This window comes from Apteryx mantelli, chromosome 14 (assembly GCF_036417845.1).
Source record: "Apteryx mantelli isolate bAptMan1 chromosome 14, bAptMan1.hap1, whole genome shotgun sequence".
NCBI classification, from domain to species: Eukaryota; Metazoa; Chordata; class Aves; order Apterygiformes; family Apterygidae; genus Apteryx; species Apteryx mantelli.
Genome location: NC_089991.1, coordinates 11125405 through 11140402, shown reverse-complemented (window position 1 = coordinate 11140402; position 14998 = coordinate 11125405). Strand labels below are relative to the sequence as shown.

General features: G+C 43.9%; 1 protein-coding gene across 1 annotated transcript in view; it reads right to left on the bottom strand.

Annotated features, from left to right (window-relative positions):
* Nucleotides 1–5792: 5792 nt before the first annotated feature.
* The window catches only part of LOC106493606 (T-cell immunoglobulin and mucin domain-containing protein 4), a 33239-nt gene continuing 24033 nt past the window's right edge, over nucleotides 5793–14998 (bottom strand). The window contains exons 12-16 of the mRNA XM_013953673.2: nucleotides 12848–12937; nucleotides 8388–8437; nucleotides 7842–7926; nucleotides 7042–7072; nucleotides 5793–5924 (exon numbers count right to left, since the gene is read on the bottom strand). Coding sequence (XP_013809127.2) covers nucleotides 5852–5924; nucleotides 7042–7072; nucleotides 7842–7926; nucleotides 8388–8437; nucleotides 12848–12937 — 329 coding nt within the window. The 3' untranslated portion in view covers nucleotides 5793–5851. The remainder of the gene's footprint in view (nucleotides 5925–7041; nucleotides 7073–7841; nucleotides 7927–8387; nucleotides 8438–12847; nucleotides 12938–14998) is intronic.

Here is a 14998-nt window from a genome sequence, read left to right as displayed (position 1 = left end):
TCCCCAGTGTCCTCTGGCCTCCTACCTCAGCTTCAAATCGGTGGGAGCTCTTACGCTAAGGTAAGCCGCAGGGTAAGAAAATGAAGGATTCTCTGTAAGAAACCCTCACTCTGAATTCAGTCTCTTAGGTCTGAGCACTCCCAAACCTGATCATTTTGAGGGTCTCTCGCAAGAGTCACCCCCCCCCTTTTTTTTTTTTTTAAATGAACTTTATAACAGGTGGGAGTGGGTGTGGAGACAAGCTATGGGATGGTTAGAGGTTACATTTCCTTTGCTAGGTCACTGCTGCCCGGCATGACTGCTGGAGATGCTGAGTCCTGGGCTGTGTATTTAAGTCAGCAAGGACACCCAAAGCCATGCTGCTCCCAGCTGGGGTTAGATATCAGTGGGAAGAACAAGCCACAGAGCGCATGGGCACCACGTCCTCAGGAGCGCAGAGGAACAAGCATTACCGAGATGCACAGGAAGTTGTTTAACCACAGGTGCAGCAAAAAGAAGCAGGATGTGTCAGCCAGCGGCTAGGCCAAGCCTGCCGAAAATGCACCACGCCATGGGTCAAGCTCTCAGCCCAGGACCTCTGTCTACATGGGAAACGTCTGCATTTATTCTACTTGGTGGCAGTGAATCTGCATCACTTTTTACAGTCTCTTCCAACTCCAGCTGTTTCTTTGCTTCGTCTCTGCAGCTCAATTTTGCCACCTGCTGTCATGTCTGTGGCAATACTTCCCACTTCCTCTTTCTGCCAGGATAAAATTTTCCACTTTTTCATGCATTCACCTCACACTGTGTGGTTATCTCTGTTCCTTCCCCAAGTCCCAGGATGCTATTTATTTTTATTTCTAATTTTCTATGAACTCAGCCACATTCTTCTCTTCTGCTTGCTATTTCTTAAGCTCCAATTAGATTTCACCTTTGAAAACCAGAGATTTATTTATATTAACCTTAAAAAAAATGCCTAGATAAAGCACATTAAGGCTCAGAAACAAACCCAGAGAAGTAATGAAGTGTGCTGCTGAGAGGGAAAGGGACCATCAGAGCAGTCAGCTCCAATAACATCTATTAAGAGAGGTCTCTTATTAATCTCAAAATAATGTTTTAATTCATTCCTCTGGTTTCTCTTTAAAGGATTTATATTCTTATCTCAACCCCTGCCTATTTCCTTTCCCAGTATTTTTCCCCTGTTTTCTCATTAGCCAATCCCATGTCCCAAAATGCTCAGATCCCCCTTTTTAATTACTTTTCTCTACCACCTCCATACTGATCAGGTGTTCAGTATTATCTCTTTACGTCAGACCTCCTTTAACCAATTTAGTCCATCATTCTGATACAGACAATTGTCCACAAAGTGCTGGGGTCCACTGAAAATTATTACTTGGATGAAAAGCTAAGTCCTTCATTAATTAACCACCTTGCTCCCTGGAGCAGAGTCAGACTCTCCAGACATAACACCATTTAGGCCTAACGCAGATTTTGAACAAATTAAAAGCTACTTACGTTTAGCCACAGGCTTCCCGTGCAAACCAATAAACACTGCAATAGCTTTAGTAGCTCAGAGCACCAGGGAGAGGTGTTAAACCCCCACGATTTCAGGTCTTCATGTTTTGTAGTAGGAGAGGCGGCAAGAGCCGAGATCTTGGAGGATTTGAGTTCGGAGGAAACGCATGGCAATTTCAAAACACATGGCTTTCCTTGTTGGCAAGTCTCTGGAAGCTGCAGGAGCCCAGCAAGGCCAGCGGGAAGGTGCGTGCATGGGGGGAGACTGTGCAGGGACAGCAGCTTTTCCGAGTTCAGCAGGCAGCAACAAGTGATAGGAAAATAGGGAATTGCTTTCTATAGCTCTGGCCACAGGCTCCAAGTCCTTCCCTGGTCCATCCCTATGTGCAAGCAGGAGCAGCAGGAGTGAAAGGGAAAGCCAGGAGGCACAAACTGGAACAACCCTAAACAGGGAGTGAGGGCCCCGATGCTTTTGCTGGGGGGTTCCCAGGCCAAGCAGAGCGCCTTGCGTGGGATGCCTCTGGTGGGAGCAGCAAGCACCCGCCAGCCTCGGCGGCTCTGCTCCCACACGGGCATTGCTTGAGGGGGACCTGGCTTTAGAGAGCCCCCAACCAAACCCTCCTCTTGAGCAACCTGCTCCATAGCAGCAAGGCTTTTTTCCAGCAGCTCATGGTAAAACCAAGGGCTGAGATAGATCGTGCAAATGCAGAGGAGGTGAACGAGCCAAGCCTGGGGGCAAGGCAGGGCTAGAGACCCCTGGGGAGAAGACGCCAAGCTGCTGGAGCAGCCATGCCCACAAGTGCTCACCAAGAGTGGAGACTGCTGTTCCCATCGCCCGGCTGGAAACTTGCACCCACCAACACCACAGCACCCAGCTGACCACAGCTGGCAGGGTGCAGGTTCCCTTTCTCAAAGGAAGCTTTTAGTCTGAAGCCCTGGCCAATGTAGGGCTTTGCAGCTTATATTTTATGTGTTGTCCTAAGCCACTTGCTGGAAGGCTTTCTTGGCTGCAATACTTTATGTTTACTAGAACACATTTCTTTGCCTTCCAAGGTCTTTTAAAAATAAAGACTAACATTTCCAGATGCCAATGACATACTCTGTCAGTCTTTCCCCCCCACACCTTTCTAAAAACCTGCTGCTTTCATCCAATTTTTCCATACTAGACCCAGAAACTACATTTTGGGGCTTCTATTGCTTCTAGAAAATAACACTTTTCCCTCCAGCTACATTTTAAAAGGTTTACTTTAACCTTCCACTGGACGTACTGACAGTCAGGGTCAGTTCCTCAGGAATTACTTCAACATATTTTCATTTAAAGATATCCCTCCCTTGCTTGCAATTGCCACTCTAAACCCAAACCTCAGTCTCAGTAATGGGGATGGATAAAGAAATAAACAAAAATGCTCAGCAACATAAGTTACGCTTACAGCTTCCCTACAGCATTTCTAGGCTGTTGTTCCACATGACCGATCAGATCAAACTCGCTTTGTTGTCTCCTGCAGCCCCCCAAAGCAGGACCTGCAAATCCAGCCAGTGTCACAGGGAAAGTGCTGGAGCCCGCCCCAGTGAAAGCCAGCCCTGCTCTGAGGAGGTCATTAGTGCAGAGCTAATTAATACCAGCAAAAGGATTGGCCCAGCCCTGCTGATTGGAAGCTGCAATGAAGATCTGGTTGGCTTAACTAGCAGGTTTCTTTTTTCTTAAAGAAAAAGCTATTTTGTTTGTGTTCTTTTAGAGAAGTACCTGTTTGATCTTTTTTTTCCTCCCTTTTATTCCTTGCAGACCTGTGTGGGATTTGTGCCTGGAAGCAGCGCTGGGAGCCAGGCCCGGGCCAGCACACAAGCTGTGCCCTGATGTTGGGGCAGCTGCGATAGCCAGGGCAGCACAGCCCCATCTCAGCTGAGTGACCCCGGCTCATGCACTTGCAGGCCACATCCTCTCCTCGGCTGCTCTGCTCCACGCTGGTGCAGCGCTGCTAGACCAGTGCGAGCAGTGGAGTGACGAAACCCTGGGAGCCAAGGGAGGTTAAAAGGGACACCAAGGAGGAACTCCCCCACTCTCCTGGTGGGGCAAACCACAGCATGGACCAGAAGACGCTGTAGCGTCAAAATGTCTCACCACAGCCCTGGGTGTGACTAATGGGGAAGTCCAGGCCTGCCTTGCCGTGTTTTCTTCTGCTCAAGTGCTGTCTATACAATATGCTTTTACTTCTAGTGCTCACTGCCTGGAGTTAACAACGCCAGGATTTTCTCCCCTAGCCAAGAACTTTCTCCCATGCAAGCCATCACCCTCGTTACTGCAGCAGAGTTGCAAGGACCCCAACTGCACACCTTAAAGCTCTGCAATGTATCCCATAGCTATTCCTTCCTGAGTGAGCCTCCATGGCCAGTGCTGCTGCGGTGACTTCCTGCAGTTTGGTTACCGACACAGTCTGTTTTTTAAAGCCTAAACCTTGACCCAGCTGAAACACAGGCAAAAGTACCCTCAGGAAGGGTGAGATTAGTGTCGTGAAAAGGTGCCTGTTGTGCTACAGCATGCTGCCAGCCGAGCTCCCCTTCAGCCACCCAAAGGCTCCAATTTTCTGAGCCGAGAAGAAGGTGAGATTCATGCTGCAGAGCTATCATTACAGACAGATGAGAGGCAGCACTTACAGGGCTTGAGGACGACAGGGAAGATTTCACATCTCTCCTGAGACTGACTGCGTTGTGCTGCCTGCAGCCCCAGCTCCTGCTCAGGCAACCCGAGGTCGAGCTGAGGCTTGTGGTCCAAGTCAGGCTGGTCCCTCTAAGTGTGTGCTAAGCACCCACTTGCCCGTGTGGTCCAGATTGTCCCAACTGTCTCTATCCTCAGCATGAACCCTAAGCACAAATTGATGACTGAGCATGAAAACAGCCACAGCCTGCTTGCCAGCTCTGCCATGCCAAAGTCCTGGGAACAAGGACAGCAGGTCCTGCTGGTGCCCCTGAGGATGGGGTAGGTGCAGGGAGGCATCTTGTCATGGCAGGGAAGGCTGGGGAAAAACTCTACCCCCTACAGCAGCAGCACCCTACCCCAGCCCTTCTGCCTCACTAGAAGGAGCAGAAGGGGAACACCACCCTCCATCTTTTCTTTCTCAATGTGTTTTTAGTAGCCCCAGCCCCTTTCCCTGCGGATCACAACTTTGAGTTTTGTTTATACTGCTCTAAATCACTGAGATGGCTTCACCTGCCTCCCACAGACCCCCGAAGTGGTGGCTGCATTTCTGAGGTGCAGCTGTGGGCTGTGTTGTGCTTCTCACCTGCATCTCCTCCAAAAGATAAATGGGCAACACTGGTGCAACTGGGCACCCTAGTCTCATCAACTCAAAAACCAGTCAGGCAACACTCTTCTACCCTGTGCCTGGTTACTAGGGCCCAAATTAATCACCCTGGGGCTACATGTTGCAGGTCTGCATCACCAAGAAGATGCCACCAGGAGAGCTGCTGTTTTATGCAGCTATGATGAGTACCAAAAAGCAATTACAAGCAAACAACAGGGCATCTCCTAGGCATACTGCTGGGGAGAAATGGGTTTCAGAACAAGCAGTATGGGGTGAGGGAGGCAGGATAGAAAAATGTTCCTGGAGGTTGGTCTCCTGGATCATTTCCTACCTCTGGAAATGTTACTGTCTCTCCTTGGAAAGCTAAGATAGCGCAACAGTCATTTGAGCCCCTCAGGTACGACTGACCAACTCCTGTTTCAATGCCTTAGGATGTGGCATAAAGAATGCCATTTCTAGCAGTACAATAATAAGTTCATTAAGAGTTTCCAAGGGTCATTCAAACATGCTGGATCACAAGCAGCACTGGTACCCCTTAAGCCATCTGCATTTTTGATTTATACTTGCAGCATTCTTGTGGCTTAATATTTTTCTTGATTATATAAAAGCAATAAGAAACTTTGCATTTGCTGACTTTTTTTTTCTTTTTTTTTGCACTTCAAAATCAGGCAGCATTCCTTGTTATTTCTCCTGTCTCCTGTTCCTCACAGCATAGGCAGTATTCAATCAAAAACATTAGTAAAACATGAAGAAAAACAAATTTAATTCTGTAACACAGTATTAATAAGAAAGCAGATTCCAAAAGCAGCTATGAATAACGAATACAGCACATTCTAGAAGAAGCTTCTTTATGCAATGAGTTTTAAAGGTGATGTGGCAAATTTTGCACGATTTCAAATTTTCACAGTTCAGGCTCTGGCTTTGGTTTACACCCATTGATATTTTGAAGGCTCATAACAAATGAACCTTCCTTCTCAATGCAGCATGAAACAGCCCCTTTTTATTTACAGTGTAGCCGTACTTTCTTCCAAGGCATCTGCAGACGATATGGGGGCTGTTCACAGGAGGAAGAGGCCATTTTCTCCTTCAGCACTGCTAAAAACTTTTTCACGATCTTCTGGTGGTCCAAAGCTGTAGTAAGAAACACAGATCTCTATGCATTGAGCAAACAAAAGCATTGCTACTTCAGAGCATCCTTTCCTAATTGTAACATTTGCAAATTCCTGTGGAAATTGAGACCAGAAACTACTGGCTTCACTGACTTTGATGGTGCAATACCTGCTTATTTACACCAGTGAAATATTTACCTTATTTACATTATTCTAAAGCATATGAAAGGGCTGTTCACTTCTTATATTGACAGTTGTGAGATGATCAGCATGGGATTCAGAAAAAAGCCCCTTTTGCCCCCCAATTCTTATCTCCTAAGCTGGGTACACAGTGGGGCAGCTGGTAGACATCTACTGTTGAAAAATTATTAGTCATTGACAGAGGGGAGGTACTTCACTGGACTATCCAGAGGTCTGTCTAGAGAAAAACCTTTTTTCCAGATCAGCCAGAAGACATGAAGTTATTAGGAACACCTGCAGTGGGTGATCCATCAGACTTACATACTTCATATCTGTCTCCAAATTACCTCACATACAGTGGTGTGACTCAAGGAGGATATGACAGTGTGTAGTGGCCACATGAGGACTGCAGGATTTGTCATATAGTGGAAGGTTTTGTTTTGCCACACTGCTGTAGTGGAACCTTCATGGGGCCAATTCTCTTTGTGCATCAGCATGAATTGCCTCTCCACAGTGGACTGTATGCAAATCCCTGATGCCATCCTGAGCAATCATGAGAAGAAAGGAAACATTTGCCATCTGATCACAATAATCATCGATCATCTTGGTTTATACCATTGTAGATGACAGAAGAGTCACATCCTGGTATTTGATCAAAGCATAAAATAGATCAAGTATTTCCCTAAACTGGGGTCACTACATTACAGTAAGCACCAGTAGTTCAAGCTCACCAGTGCTTTGGGTGTCTGTTTGTCACTCTGTGTGAGCATTTTACAGGAAGCACTGTTTGATTTTCTGAAATGGGGTTGTTTGAAATTAGCTCATAACCCAACTTGGGTAATGAGAACCACAAGCCAATTCTACACCCACTGTGATCAGTGGCAAATACCTTCCTGCCTCTAAGAAAAATTAGCTGGAATTAATTGGAATTGTTAGTAGGATATTACAAAATGGATTACCTTTTTATTATAAACCTCCCTGAGTGTTTACCTAGAAGCAAAATAAAGTTAATTTCACAACGGCAAAAGAAATCCATAGTGGATCAGTCAAATGGATTCAGAAAACAACATAGTAAATTGCAAAATTTCTGTGGACTAAGCAGGAAACAAAGGATCTCATTCTGATTTAAGTTACACTGATGTCCACAAGGAGCAATTCCAGGAAACTGTGGAGCTACGTTACTATAAAACAAGTGCCAACAAAATGAGTCAGGCCTGTAACAAGTGGAGCACACAGGTTCCTGCTGCATCCCCACCAGCTCTGAGGGCTCCCTGGTCCCCCCGTGGTAACACAGCCCTGGAGCAAGGACAGTGCCCCCACAAAATGAGCAGAACGTTGTCGCAGGGGCCATGGCATGGAGGACCCTAGCAGTTCTCCAGACCATAGTGCTGGCCTGACAACCAGCAGCACCAGGTAGCGAGGAGTTTGCATCCGCCTTTCTGCCAGCACTGAAACATCAGGATGAGGAGAAGCAGGGCCCGCACACTCTAGTCCAGCTTCCTATAGCCCATCTGTCCTGGCAGTGCCGTCGTATGACAGTAAGGGTCCCTGGACAGACCCTGATGTCACCTGTAACAAGGACAGGTGAGCTTTTAAGGTGGCCTGACATGCAGAACTGGGTCAAGAAGTGCACTGCTCTTTAGAGTGTTCTCTGTCCTGAATTCCTGAAGACAGGAAAGATTAACCAGAGATACAGAAGGACATCTGTAATAAGCCTGCATTAGAAGCATTAAAACAGTATGTGCTCAGGGATACTTACATTCCCATAACAGTGATGAGAGCATCAATATCAAAAGAAGGGATGCCACTATGGAACAGGTGATGAGAACAACATAGGCTGGAAACTGGAAAGGAGAAGAGAAAACTGAAAAGGCTTTAAAAGCATGCTTTACTTCAGACCTACTCATGCAGGTCTGGGTTGCCCTAGTGGCTAAAAGCTCTGAAATATCCGCCATGAGCTGGCATTTGCAACACTTTTCTGAGCTTGTGTGTGCAAAGTACGGAGAAGACATATCAGGAGAAGATAAGCAAAATGAATTACTGGTTAAATATTTAATACGTCTGGCTCTGAAGCATTTGGGCCTAGATTTATCGCACCTAACATGAGCTTCTTAAGGAGTTTCTAAATAAAACTAAATAAACCATTCTGAATAAAACTCTTCCTGAGTTTCTAAATAAAAATTCAAGCTACTAGTTTGCAAACACTGTCCATTTAGCATGAATGCATTAAAAATCACTAGCAAGTCCTGCTGTCCTTCTGGCTTCTAGTTAACCAAACATTTTTAAAACTTGGAGGAAGTTTTACCTGATAATCATCATTTTTCTTAGCCTTGCTGTTTGAACTTCCTGAAATATCTGAAAACAAAAGAAATTGAAATAATTATTACTGGCACAGTCAGCTGAGTGAATGCAGAACACTGAGGGTCACTACGGTTATCATCACATTAATCGCAGGATAATGAACTCTCAGTGAACAAGGAGGGCAAAGTCTGGCACTGTGTAGGAGAAATAAAGCACCTTGCCACCAACCAGTAGTGAACAATCTGTTTTAGACAAAAATTGTATATCAGGCATTCATCAGGAAATGTCAGTCTTTATCAAGGAAAGAGGAAGCTTCCCAGGGATAGCCCATGAAGAATGACAGAAGAAACTTGGCTCCTGTGAGAGAGTTTTCATTTCTGTAAGCACGCCAAGATGTGGTAGAGAACATAGTAAAAAAAATACAAGGCTAAGTGAAGGAATCTCCTCAGTCTGATCGTGGTCAGTTATGTGTGATCACACATTATTATTGAGAATCACAGGTCATATCTGCAGGTTCAGATAATTTTCCACAGATCTAAGACAGCTCTATGAAGATGATGCATTTCTTTCTGTCTGTCTTAGGGTATTAAGAATAATTCAGTTCTAGTTTACCAAGCTTTGCATATGGGGATGAACTAAATGAATGCTCAAGAACTCTTGCAGCTAACTTTTCTATTATTATCCTGTGATCCTACTATCTTACTTTTGCTAGTGAAATTAAAGTCACAACAGGGTGATAGTCTTGCCCTTGGTTTGTTGTGACCTTCTACTACAAGGTGATGAAATATTTAAGTATTTGGAGCTCTTGGACCATCACAGGAAGTGCCCAATGCTTAGCAGCATCTTAAAAACTCAGGAGTCACTCAGCTTAGCAAATTGAAACCTCAGCTCACATCTTGTTCTAGGTCATACTGTAATGCATAGAAAGATTGTGAGGAGTAGTGGTTTCAAGGGTTCAATAAGAGAACAACTTCAGAGCCTCCATACTAGCAAAATGTACTGGGGACTAAATGAGTCATATTTGCCTGGGCCTGTGTAACAGACTTAATGTGCCTGAGACCACAGCTAAAGGAAATATTAAATATGTGAGACCCCCAGAATGTTGCAGGGTGATGGGTATGATCAGATGCTCACTAATAATCTTGTTAGAAGAGTTGAAGAAATTACTGTCCCCTCAGGAACTGCTTACAAATAACTGTCCATTCAGAAAAATTCCAATGGGTCTGGTGACCAAGATAGCATCAGTATTTGCTGTTCAGATTTGTGATGCAGATTAAACTTAATTGTAGGGCTAAATAGAACTAATTAATTTGCTACACACACACACAAAAAGAAGATAAGCTTATGTGTATACTGAGCACCTCTTAGTGGAGCAAGGTTTTCTTTGTTTTCAGATAACATATTGTATTCTGATCCCCATGCAACCATTCTCCCCTTTTTATTTAACAGGGAATGCAAATATCATTAAAAAATACACTGCAAATTTCACTGTTATGGTATCTAATAAAAAAGGACCAGATTCTGTCTGGGCTTGACTTATAGTCCACCTTTACTGACTACAAACAGGGCCCCCTCCATAGAACTCTTCAATGGGTCTGGCAGCCTTCTTTTCTAATCTCTCACTCAGCTTTTCACTAGTTCAGAAACTTTCCTGTCATGTGATGCTCATGCAGGAATATTTAATGCTTGGTAGAATCCCACTTGTATCTCCTGACCTTAAAAATAATGACATGTTTGTTAAAGTACAGCCCCTTCAGAACTAGAATTTGTTCCCCAAAGGATCATAGAATTTATCTGCAGCAAAAGGAATGCATGTGCCTAAGTATATGGGGATAATGGCTAGTCTGAGACTTCTGCATCCTGAGTATAAGAATTGTGCTTAGAAGTGAAGGGCTGTTTCAGTCCTGTGTTTCTCTCCCAGCCACTGTGCTAACATCAGTACGGAGATCAGCCACAAGCTAGCTTTCTGTTACATTATGATAAGGCTGAAATTTGTTTTAACAGAGATGTTAATCTGTTGAATGCATTATTTCACAGAGAAAAAGGATACTAAGTCAAGAATGTAACTTGGCTTATTGCTGTTGCTGGGTAGTACTCAATTACCCTGCAGTATTTTCTCATATTATGGGAGTTTGGCCTTGGAAATAACACATCACAAATTTTTGCATGGGTGGGAGCAAATGATGACTCACGTAAGTGTGGTATGTTGTTTGCTGTTATTCGATCTGTGGTTACTCTTTATAGACCACAGTGACAATTTAAGTTGCCCCAAGAATCCCAGCACTAAGACCCTTTCCCAAACTCCCTATTTGACGATGACAGAATACGGTTGTTCTCCACCTTGGCTGGGTGGTGTCCTTATGCTCCCCCTACAGTCAAGGAAAGACAGGCAGATGATTCAGAGAAGGAGATTAGCATAAGTATTTCTGTTGCCTGTTGGATCTGGTCCTACTTTCCAGCAAAGTACAATAAACTTCTGCTTCTCAAGTCCTGCTGAAGTGGGTCATGCATGGTCTTTTCTCTGCCACATAGCCAGACCTACTGGTCACACAGAGCACATCCAGATGTGTTGCATGTGCCCCAGACAGACTCTTTGCCTATGCCTGTTACATGTGGTGCTACCCCAGGACAACAGACCAGCCATGTGCATGCAAAGAGACTGCTGTGCATGTGCCGTTGTGCAGCTGATGCTCCGTTCCCTGCTAGAGTAAAGAGGCTTCCAGTGCCTAGAGCGTAAGGCCCTGTGCAAAACATAGGCCATGGGTGCCTCATGCCTAGAGCTAGCTCTGCATGCTCCACAGTTTCTTGTTGGGGCCATAAGAGCGACTGGCATCACTATACCTAGCCTCAGTGCTGTGCTCTCCTTACCTGTCACACAGTCTTCTGCCAGGGGTTTGTACGCATGCGCATGTCCGTTCACCCTCCTGTAACTTGCATTGATAAGTGGAGGGGGGAGGGTCACTGAAGTACAAGATTTTCCAAAATGACAAATTGGGATGTGTTCAAAGGATGATTCTAAAAAGGAAGAAATGCTTCATTCTCATCCCACATGCGAGACATTTCAGAAACCAGGCATGAAGGGAGGAGAACAAATCACCAGAGTGGCTCTGAGTAAGTCTTTAGTGAGCATGAGGGTGCCCGGCAGGGCTCTGCGAGCAAACAGGAGAGGAGTCTGGTAGCTGCAGGAGCAAAGAATCACCTTGTGGTATGAAATGGGAGACAACTTAGCTAATGTATAAAATGAGGTTCACAACTCAAAGAAGAGAAATGAGACTGAGCGGAGAGAAATGCTCACAGATGCTCACAAGATCAGTTATGAAGTCTCTTCTGTGAGCCCTGTCCAGGGGCATTAAGGAACAGTTTCCTAAACCCTGTTTCCCCTGCAAGTCTCCAGAACTATCAAAACAAGACCTGCAAAAAACCATATAGAATACTTTAATACTTTGTCTTAGGAGCACAGGAGACTTTTGGCACTAGCTGAAACTAAAAGCAGCAAATTACTGACGTGTCATGCTTGAATTTTAGCTTTCGGTTTTTTTAAGTCCTCATTTGCAGGCAACTGGTAGGCAGGTTATCAGACCTGAATAATACAGGCCATTTGTCATTTACACTTGACAGAGAAAATGCCTTCCTCAACACCTTGTTGTCTTCATCTCTTCAGTAAAAACAGAACAATATTTCTGGCAGTTTCTTTCGTTATTTGTTTAAAGTCTCTTAAAACCACAGATGAGGATCCCTGAGATCACCTCCACTGTACCATCATGTGCAGTAGGTGAAAGAATTTAGTGGTATTTGATTAGAAACTAAGAGCCCATATTCAGGCTAATATTGCATCAGGAGTTCCCATGGAAACTCAGCAAGACTGAAACAGGAATCTAGAGCAGGCAAACTTACATTAAGTTTGTTTATCAGATATGGTAAGATTTTGCATCCCAATTACTTTTATCTTGAAGGAATAACTGATAGCTGTGGTAATTGCCTGCTGCTTTCCATCATGACCAAGGACGCATGTTGGGCACTGAAGAACTGAGCCCACAGGCCACATAGCTGAATATGCTGAGCAAGATTCAAAGCCCACTGCAGTCAGGGGGGATATTAAATGGAAACCACAATGAATTCAGAGTGATGACAAATCATGTATCTGAGAATTGAAGTTTGGACTGAGGCAAAGAACAACTCTTAACTTCACTCAGATTGAAATATCCGACAGTAGTGAGCGACTGAAAATCTATTTCCTCTGGGGTACTTGAAAATACATGTTTCTCCTCTATTGCTTCATCTTGATTTCAGACAACTTCTCTGTGGACCCCAGATAGCTCTTGCATCCAGATATAATGAATAACTATCAGTAAACATTTGCTACACTCTTTAGGGTGATCAATACTTTTGTTTATGACAATTTCTTCATTTCTCTGAATATGCAACTTTTTGCAACTTCTGAGCTTGCAACATTATCATACTCACCTGCAATTAGCCCATCTTCTGTAATGAGAGAAGTGTCTGCATTTTCAATTCCCTCTGAACTTGGAAGTGTACTTGGGAATTCAGTAGTCACTGAAATGAAGTAAAAAGTAATGCCCATAAAGATCACTGCTTAGGGGGTCTTCATATGGTGTTCAGAATTGCTAACACAATTTTGCATCGTCAGATAAGCAAGAGATGAAAACTTGCACCTGAGTTGTAATGTCTGCAGATCGTCCTACTCACATAACTGATGTACTTTATTAGCATGTTCAGCAGCTAGACATTTAAACAGTTTAGCTGTGGATGTAATTTATTGTTGCCAGGTTTAACTGTGGCACATGGTTATGGCTGGAAGACTAGAGATGTTACTGAAAAGTTGTCCTAAAACATTCAGGTCAGAAAGAGCTTCAAGTGATATAAGACCCCCAAAAGGTACAAAACCCAGCCTTGTGTGCAGACATCAATCTGTAGAAAAGTCACTAATGTGAATAAAGCAGCAACCTAGGATAAAGATGATGAGGAATATAATATGTCACTGCTACCAGCTAAATAATAATAATAACAGCAGCCTTCATTTGGGAAGACATTTAAGCATTCAATTTTAAGCGTGTATTGAATTCTCATTGACTTTATTGATCAAGCAGAACATGCTCTTAACTGACCTTTTCAATAGACCTTTTCAATTGCCTTTCCCAAATTAAGGCAAAAATTAACGCAGAGTTTAACGGACCTCTGTTTCACTGCCCTTTTTGTCCAATCCTATTCACTGGCAGCCTCACACTCTAAAAAACACACTTAGCTTAAAGTGGTATGAACATTCACACTGCAATGGTCCCTGAAAGAACAGAGTAAAGGGAAGGGAAACTTGAAATTGTTCTTGAATGCAGACAGTTAAAGACATGACAAAAAGACAGGTCTGTTGTTTCTGGTTTGGACTAGATCTGAGGGTAGTGAAACCTACAGAATTAACTCCTAGAATTAACTTCCTTGGAGAATGAAACAAATGGTGCTGCTCTAGATGAAGAGATTTGGCTCATAAATACCAAAACTAAACAAAGATAAAACTTTCCTAATTTTGAAAAACTCCAATGACATATAAAATTGGCCTTTCTCTACTATATAAACATACCCACCATTCAATTTATCACAGGGTCATAGAATAATTTAGGCTTAAAGGGACATCTGGAGTCATCTGGTCTAACCCACTGCTCAGAACAGGGCTGACATTGAAGTCAATTCTAACTCTGAAGTCAGATCAGGTTGCTCAAGGCTTTGTCCATTTGAATATCTCCAAGAATGGGTATTCTACAGCCTCTCTTGGCTCCTGTCTCAGATCTTAATGACCTTCACTGTGAAGATTTTTTCCTTATATCTAGTCAGAATTTCCCTTGCTGCAGCTTGGGTGTGTTGCCTCTCATCCTTTCACTGTGTACTTCCAAGAAGAGTCTGGCTATGTCTTTATAACCCCCATCAGAAAGTTGAAGACAGCAATAAAACTAAAACCTTCCTTTGCATCCTCTTCTCCAGGCTGACCCAGTCCAGCACCCTGACCATCTTAACAGCCCTCTGCTGGACACTCTCCAGTTTGTCACAACTTTTCTTGTATGGAGGGTCCAACACAACACGTTACTCCAGATGTGGCCCCAAGAGTCCTAATAGAGGGAAATGATCATTTCCCTTGATCCACTACCTACAGTCTTGCTAGTGTGGCTCAGGATGAAGATGACCTTCATTTCCATACTAAACTTGTCCACCAAAATTCCCAGATCCCTGGCTGCAAAGCTGTTTTCTATCCAGTCAGCCATGACCTGTTCTGGTGCATGGGGTTAATCCATCCCAGGTGCAGAACTTGACATTTATTTCTGTTGCACTGCACGAGTTTTCTGTCAGCCTATTTCTCCAGCCTGAAGAAACCCCTCTGAATGGAAGCCCTACCCTCCAGCATCTTGGCCATTCCCCCCTTTTGACATCGTCTGCAACATTTGATCTATATTTCCTTAAATCCACTGAGAAAAATGTATAGTTATCCAGAAGAAAACCTCTCAGCTACAATGATATCTATCTGGAAAACTTCTGTAATGCAAGAATCAGGCTAACACAGACCATCTATGTTACATAGATAAAAGGAAGGTTTGGTTCTGGTTACTCTTT